General features: G+C 46.1%; 1 protein-coding gene across 1 annotated transcript in view; it reads right to left on the bottom strand.

Moving 5' to 3' along the window:
• Positions 1–4,688: 4,688 nt before the first annotated feature.
• LOC131819109 (cytochrome P450 3A12-like) overlaps positions 4,689–7,613 on the bottom strand; it is a 113,066-nt gene continuing 110,141 nt past the window's right edge. Inside the window, exon 14 of the mRNA XM_059153858.1 lies at positions 4,689–7,279. Coding sequence (XP_059009841.1) covers positions 7,196–7,279 — 84 coding nt within the window. The 3' untranslated portion in view covers positions 4,689–7,195. The remainder of the gene's footprint in view (positions 7,280–7,613) is intronic.

The raw sequence follows: 7,613 nt of genomic DNA, 5'->3' as shown, positions 1-7,613 counted from the left end.
CTTCTTGGTCTCACTTAGATAATGAGCTTCTGAATTCAGTCTTTCTGATTCCTCCCCCCTACCCCACCATTTCCCTCTCCCTGCTCCTCCCAGAATGAGCTCAGGATGTTTGGGGGTGTGACTTCTTCTGAGCCGGGAAAGTGGGCCTCTGAACTTCTCTCTGCTCTGGACTTTACAGGTGGCACCTGGCCTCTGCCCTGGCTCTACAGAGGGTTCCGTGATGGTTTGTGGCTGTGTCCATGGCTCCATGAGGACTGGGAGTTGCCCTTGCTGACCTGCCCTTATCACTGATACCCAGGACCTCCACCATTCCCCCCAACTCTGATGAGAGCACACATTCACTGCTGTGTGCTCTCTAGCCCTCGGTGACAGGCATGTGAAGGCCCACTATTATCATCCCTGCATCACAGATGGGGAAACTGAGACCCTTAGGTTTAAATAACTAGATCCCCTAGCTTGTTTTAGCACAGCTGGCTTTGGATCCAGGCAGAGTCTGCCCCTCAACCAGCACAGCCTAGTGGTGGCAGGAATCTTCAGCTTCCCAATAGAACAACTGCTGGGACCCTACCTCTTTACCTATGTGTATGCATACCCATTCCAACACACTCCCTTGTACCCAAACCCCTGTATATACACACATGCCCCCCTATACACACATCCTGTACACAGAAACACACACAACTTCTGGACACACACACTCCCCTGTAAACACAAACACACATCTAAACACACACTCCCGTTACACAAAAGCCACACATACACACACACACACACACCTAGACATACACACCTCTGGACACAAACACACCACCACCACCATCACCCCCCTCTCTGCCCAACAAGCCCAGCAGACAGTCAACCCCTGGACACTCTGCTGAGTTCTAAGCTGTGGCATCTAAGACATCCCAGCTCCTCTGTCTCTGTATTAGTTACTACACTGTAATCAATTACCATAGAACACAGTGGCATAAAACAATGATTTTATTATCTCAGAATCTGTTGGTGAGGAATTTGGAAATGACTTAGCTGAGTGGTTCTGACCAGAGCCTCTCATGAGGCTGTGGCCAAACTATTGGCTGGGGCTGCCATCCTCTGCAGGCTGGACTGAGCGGGAAGCTACATCACAAGTAGCTCACTCATGGGCTTGGCAGGTCAGCACCAACTCTGACAGGAGGTCTCAGGTGTGTACTATGTGGCTGCTTTACTGTCCTTACAACATAGCCGCTGACTTGTCCCAGTCACTTGACCAAGAGGGGCAAGGTGGAAGCATCTTTTTCTCATATGACTCAGCTGCAGTCACACACTGACATGCCCAAAATATCCTCCTGGTATCCCAGGCCAGCCATGTTCATGGGGAGGGACTACACACCAGGAGGAGAGATACTGGGGTGCTCTTCAAACCTAGGTACCCTACAGCCAAAGTGTTGTCCTTCTGAGAGGCATGGAGGGGCTTAAAGCCTTGGGTGTCATGAAGGTCCAGCATGTGACAGGTGCTCAAGAAAGTCAGTCTTCTCCCTTCTTCCCTTTTGTCCTGATCTACAGGACTCCAAGAACCACCCCTGTTTAGACAACCATACTCCTTTCTCTGAGCTCATCCACAACCCCACTGCTGCCTCCATAATTCACAGGAACTGAAAGGTGATGGCTTCCACCAACTTCCCCCAATTGTCACCTCTCTTCTGGGTCCTATACATCTGACTCCACTGAAGTGAAGAAGGGATATTGCAATGATTTAATGTAGCATGACAGACCACCCAAAAGGACTGTACAATCTTTTCTTTTACCCATGAAATAAGAGACTGGACTCAGATAGCCAACCCTTGCTTGCAGTCTCATGTGGTTGGAGACAGGCTGGGGCTGGAGTCATCCTGAAGGCTCTCTTTCCATGTCTGGTTTGAAGAGACCTGAACAGCTGGGCCTGGAATGCCTGGGGCTTCTAGGGATTTCAGCATTTCTAGATACGTACAACGATGACTGGTGATGATGAGGATAAATAGATAAATGATAGATAGATTATAGATAGATAGAGAGAGAGAGAGAGAGATGACAGGTAGGTAAAGAGGTAAATATGATTAGGTGATAAAGAGATAGAGATAGTGACAGGTAAATAGAGAATCCTATATACTTACATATAGACTTACAGTACTACATTTACAAACAAGGATTTGCATCTTCAAACAAGAGTCCATGGAGAAGACAATTCTTGAACTAAAAAACTGAATTAGAAGTTCACATACCCTATAAGTCCTATCAGTCCCATGGACAGTCACCTCCTCTGCAGAAGCTAATCTGTCACAGGAGAAGAAATAAGCCCCTGAATGAGCTAATTTTGACTCGACATTTCTGGTCCTGCCTGTCTTTGACCCTCAAAGATTTAAGTAGCTCTCATCTGAGCTCTTCGTGAATCCTGGACACCGTACAGCGTGGAGATGACCAGACACACTAGGCAGAACTCTGGTACCAGAAAAGCAATTCTAAGAACGTCCTGGAGAGATGCCATCAGAACACGGAGCTATTACTGCAGTGCATCCTGGGCCCCAAGACTGCCTGCTCCTAGTCATGATGACTGTTAACCTTAAAACTAAAACCTGCCAGTTGTTCTAATAGCACAGAGGGAGTTAATCAGAAAGAAATGAGAATTGCAATCCAGAACAAACAAGCTGCAGCAACCGTAGTCAAGTCTGAAGAACAAAAGGGAGCTGTACTTTTTCAGGGGGAAAGGGGAAGTAGGGAAGGCTATTATAAACTGGAGTCCATTGGAGTAACCCAGGAGTTTGAAGTGTGCTGGCTTCTCATTGCCAGAGCTCTTGTGGGGCGGAAGGGGTGGTAGTTGTGGTGACAAGGAGAGCCCTTTTTCCTCCAGCTGGGATAGTAAGTTAGAGAGCAAGGCCAAGTTCCTTTGAGGCCAAGCTCATCACTTCATGTTGGGTCTGGGTGCTAGGGCATGAGGGTGCCCCTGCTGACCATCCCAGTGAGGTTCACATGTTGATTTTCATCTTACAAAGTCACTTCTAGACAGGGCGTGTTTATACTGTTTTTTGGAAAATTCCTGGACAACACCAGCTGAGGCATTAGTATCTTCATAGTTAAGCCTCTGGGAAAGATGTCTGCAATTACTTTCTCAAATGGCAGATTGAAGCTGGACTTCACAGGGATGGAGCCCAAATGTCCAAATGAACGTGGTCTCTAGAGGACTGAGGCTAATACAGCTACAAAAGTAAAGGCCAACATTGATTATGAGCTCGCTGCATGCCCCCTGGTCTGTGTCCCAAACACCTCACACACATCATCTGGTTTCATCATCATGTCAGATAGGCACCGGTATTCTGCCCCTATTTTACACAATCTGAGGCACTAAGTACCAAGGAGGGAAGGTGTTAACTAATTAACTCCAGGTTCCATGAAAAGTGTCTGTAGAGGAGGCGGGTACCAGACTCCTGTCGCTAGGCAGCATACTCATCCCCCAGTCTCTGGAAAAATTCATTCTTATGAGCTCAAGCTGCCCCACTCTCTGGGGAATCACCCTTGGCCAATCTGAACCCACTTCACCTAGGAGTTTGTGCCTCTTGGAGGCGGGAAGGCAGTCTATGACCCACTGATGGAGTAGAAAATGCTAGTGACTAACTCATAGTGATATCGACTCTGTAATACAATTCTAGATCCAGAGCTCTCCATGATATTAGGCTCCCCCTGCCCCAGCTTTGCTCAGCTTGTGCTCCTGCCCTACCCAGCTCCCCTCAATCCTTTCTCCTGAGAGCACTGTCTTAGTAAACCATTTGCTCTAGAACCCCCACCTCAGGCTCAACTTTTAGGGACCTGACCTGAGACAATAAAAAAGCCCTAGCTAACTTCTGCACAGTGGCATTCAGCTAAGGGGCATATGGGTGCTAAAATGTGGCCCAAAGCTTGTGGGCCCAGCTATGCAAAGGGGGTACCTTTTCTTCATTTACCCAAGGCCACTGATTGGTCTAGACTCAGCCCTGGACTAAGCTGGGATTCAAACTCCAGGAGCTCCAGCCTCAGAGCTCCCCATCTCTCATTCATTGTGTGGTGCTGCCTCGTTGCTTAAAATAATATAAGCTAGATTCAGGCAAAGGACAAGGAGAGCTGTGTAGGCTCAAGCTGCTTTTGTGATCCACTTCTCCCAGAAAACAATTACAACCTCCCAGAAGAGTCTCTTCCAAGAACTATTCTCCTGACACATCTCAGAGTAAATGCTGACCCGATATTTCAAAATCCCCCATATTCCTATGAAGATATCTCTATCAAAGTCAGGAAGTGGATGCTGACACATTATGGCAAGGAACAACCAGAACCTTCAATTCCCTGGGTGGCTCAGTGGGTTAAAGCCTCTGCCTTCTGCTCAGGTCATGATCCCAGGGTCCTGGGATTGAGCCTGCACTGGACTCTCTGCTCAGCAGGGAGCCTGCTTCCCTTCCTCTCTCTCTGCCTGCCTCTCTGCCTGTTTGCGATCTCTGTCTGTCAAATAAATTAATAAATAAAATCTTTAAAAAAGAACCTTCAATTCCCTCAACTGGTCTCACAATGTCCTTTATAGCAGAAGGACACTGCTCACACACTGAGGTTACATGTCACCCTTCTTTAGTCTCCTTTGTTCAGTCTGCCTTATTTTGTCTCTGGTATTTTGTTAAAAAACAAAACAAACGAAACAAAATTCTGCAAGCAACTTGAACATCTGATTGGCTTTATTAAGCAATTCATTAACTGGCACCATCCCACCTGCCAACTCCACAGATACTCCCAGGATGTGTACAATTGCATGGTTTTCTAGGGATGAGAGTGGGGCAGGAAGAGCACAGAGGGAAAAGGAAGCATTGCTTCAGACAGGACACCTTCATTCTGGGGGATGGACTTGCAGGGTTTCTATCCTGCAATGACTCACTAGTGTACATCAGGAAATTTCAGACAGACTCTTGAAAGGTCCCCTTCCTGGGATATGTTGAAACACAGTTGCTTGCTGTGAGGTGGGGTTGCGGACCAGCGACTCCAATCCTGGCTTGCGTTTTCTTTTTTTATTGCTTTCAGGACCGTGATGTTGTAGAAGATTGCACACCAGTTACAAATTAGGAGTAGATATTCTTTTATTTCAGTGTGTCTCACAATTTGGGGGATTTCTTTTCAGGTTTGCCTCCTTGGCAAGAATGTCCCAGAGGGGACGCTGGGTTCCTCCAACCACATCCTATCTGGTGATGCTCCATCCCTTCCTCCTGTTCCTGATGGTGCTCACTGGTCTGCCGGGTCTCTGCTCTGTCAGCTGCTCTTTCTTCAGGAACTCATGGGTGTCTGAGCTGTAGTACTTTGAAACTGTGTCCTCATCAATTGTAATCTGTTCCTGTATTTCTCTCCACCTGTGCGTACTCGAGTGTCCAGTTTTATTCAATGGGCTATAATCTCTCCCTATCGCTAGTTAACATGATGCCCAAATTGTTCCTGAGGGGTGGAAGTGACCCCACATATTAGCTCTGTGTCCTGTGGATGTTTCCCCATCACTGTGGAGTACACAATGCTCCTGGCTCATCATGTGCTTTCCCAGCCTGGAATCAGTCATTTCTCTCAAATGCCCTAGTTCCCTTCAGTGGAAAATGACATTTGTGAGCCAAGATCTGGGCAGTAGGTAAGCTCTTTGCTCTTACCGAGTCATTGTTTCTAAGAACTGTCCATGGAGAGAGGTAGGGGATGTGTGTTCTTGCACATACACAGACAGACACATACATTTCTCTCTCTCTACCAATCTGACATCTATCCATAGGAAAGCACGACATTGCATTGACACACTCACTTCCAGTCTCTGAATACACAGGCTTCATTTGGCTTTCTCCCTTTCCAAGTCAGAGACTCCCTTCTCCAACAGAGAAACTCCTGAAACCATTTAGCGGTAATATATTTACCTATTTGATCAATCCCTCTTTATGTAACTAACCTTTATTCCATCTCTTACCACTCATGTATGCCCTGACCATACTACCTGGGTTCTCCACACTGTACTTGGGCTCCAAGGTCTCCTTCAGACCAACCTCTGTGTGGGCACACCTCTCATCTAGCTTGGGCTCCCTCACCCATGCCAGCCTGCTTTTCCATGTGTACACCCTCCCACCACACTCAGTCTCTAACTTGGAGTCACCATGACTCTTCTCTGCCCCTGACCCCAGCATGGGGCTGCCACCTGGCTGTGCCCCACTGATGGCATTAGGACTAAATTATCTGGAAAGGAAAGGCAAAGGAAAAGGCCAGGAAAGGAGATAGAAGGGGCTGGAGGGGAGAAATAGGAAGAATTCTATGCAGCTCCTCATACCAACTGAAATGGACAAATGTTTTTCGCCTTCCTGCCAAGTCAACCGGCCAATCAACCACATCTGATTCAACATTCATTCTGTCAGGACAGTTGGGAGCTGAGGCTAGAACACAAAGAGAAAGCATGTCCTCTGGGTACCAGAATATCAGGGCAGATGAAATAAAAACTAATCATATAATACTAAGTGCCTCAACTGAGAGTTAGAAAAAACATGTGTTCCACGACCTGTAGAATTCAATTGTGAATAGACTTTCTGACCAATGGGCAAAGTCACAGTGGCTTAACTCTCACTTATCTTAATATATCACATTGGAGTTATGAATGAGCTCCACCCACCCAGCAACTGTGATGGTCAAAACATTCAGTCACTGGCTCTCACTCATCATTTTACAGATTCCCTTTTAATGTGCACAAAAACATCAGTTCAGAGTTTTGTAAAGTGATGTTGATAGACTTGCTCAGTGTGATAGTTAATGTGGCATATTCAAAATAAGACATGTGATAGAAATATCACTCCCATAGTCATGATTATAATTCTCATTTTCATTAAAGTAGGTTGATAAAATTGTGGAGAAAGTTTTATTCTTTAACGGGGAACAGATGGTACTAACTGGGGGTAGTCTGTGTGAACCAGACAGGCCAAGTCGACATCACTGGCACTTATTGGGCACCTCCTTCGCTCTCCACAATACAGAATGCTCTACACAGACACCAAAAAAGCTAAGTGAATGTATGGAAGCCCTAGTCATCTGTCACAGGCAGTAGATGCAGGCCATCTTCATTTCTGGGTTTTACTCACAAAGGAAATTGAGGTCTCTGGTGATCTGGGATACAGCTTCTTGGAGAACAAAAGGGAGGTCCATAGGGGAAGTCAGGCTCCATTTACACTCCATCTCTTAGCTCAACCTTGAGAACAATGGGTTTTTCTGGTTGAATTAACCCTTGAACATTTAATTTCATGGGGATCTGCAACAGTTAAACAAGCATATGAGAATCAACAAATGAAACCCTGCCAACAACAGAAGCAAAGAAGGCAAGATACATGAAGGACAGCGATGCATTACAAACATATAAATACTATTACTAGATTCATCTATCTCTGATTTTTTAAAAGTACTCTGTAAGCTGTCAAGACTGGAGCATGAAAGCATTCATCCATCACTCATTCAACAGATGATCTATTGTTACTCTGTAGCAGGCTGGAGACACATTGATGTTGGCTGGTGTTCTTCTTCTATTTTAAGGAAAAAGGGCGAGTCTTTACCATTTAAAACAGATTCTTAGCCATTGTGGCAAACAA

Source organism: Mustela lutreola, chromosome 17, assembly GCF_030435805.1.
Source record: "Mustela lutreola isolate mMusLut2 chromosome 17, mMusLut2.pri, whole genome shotgun sequence".
Classification (NCBI taxonomy): domain Eukaryota; kingdom Metazoa; phylum Chordata; class Mammalia; order Carnivora; family Mustelidae; genus Mustela; species Mustela lutreola.
Note: the sequence above shows the minus strand (reverse complement) of the source record. Positions and strands in the feature narration are given on the sequence as shown.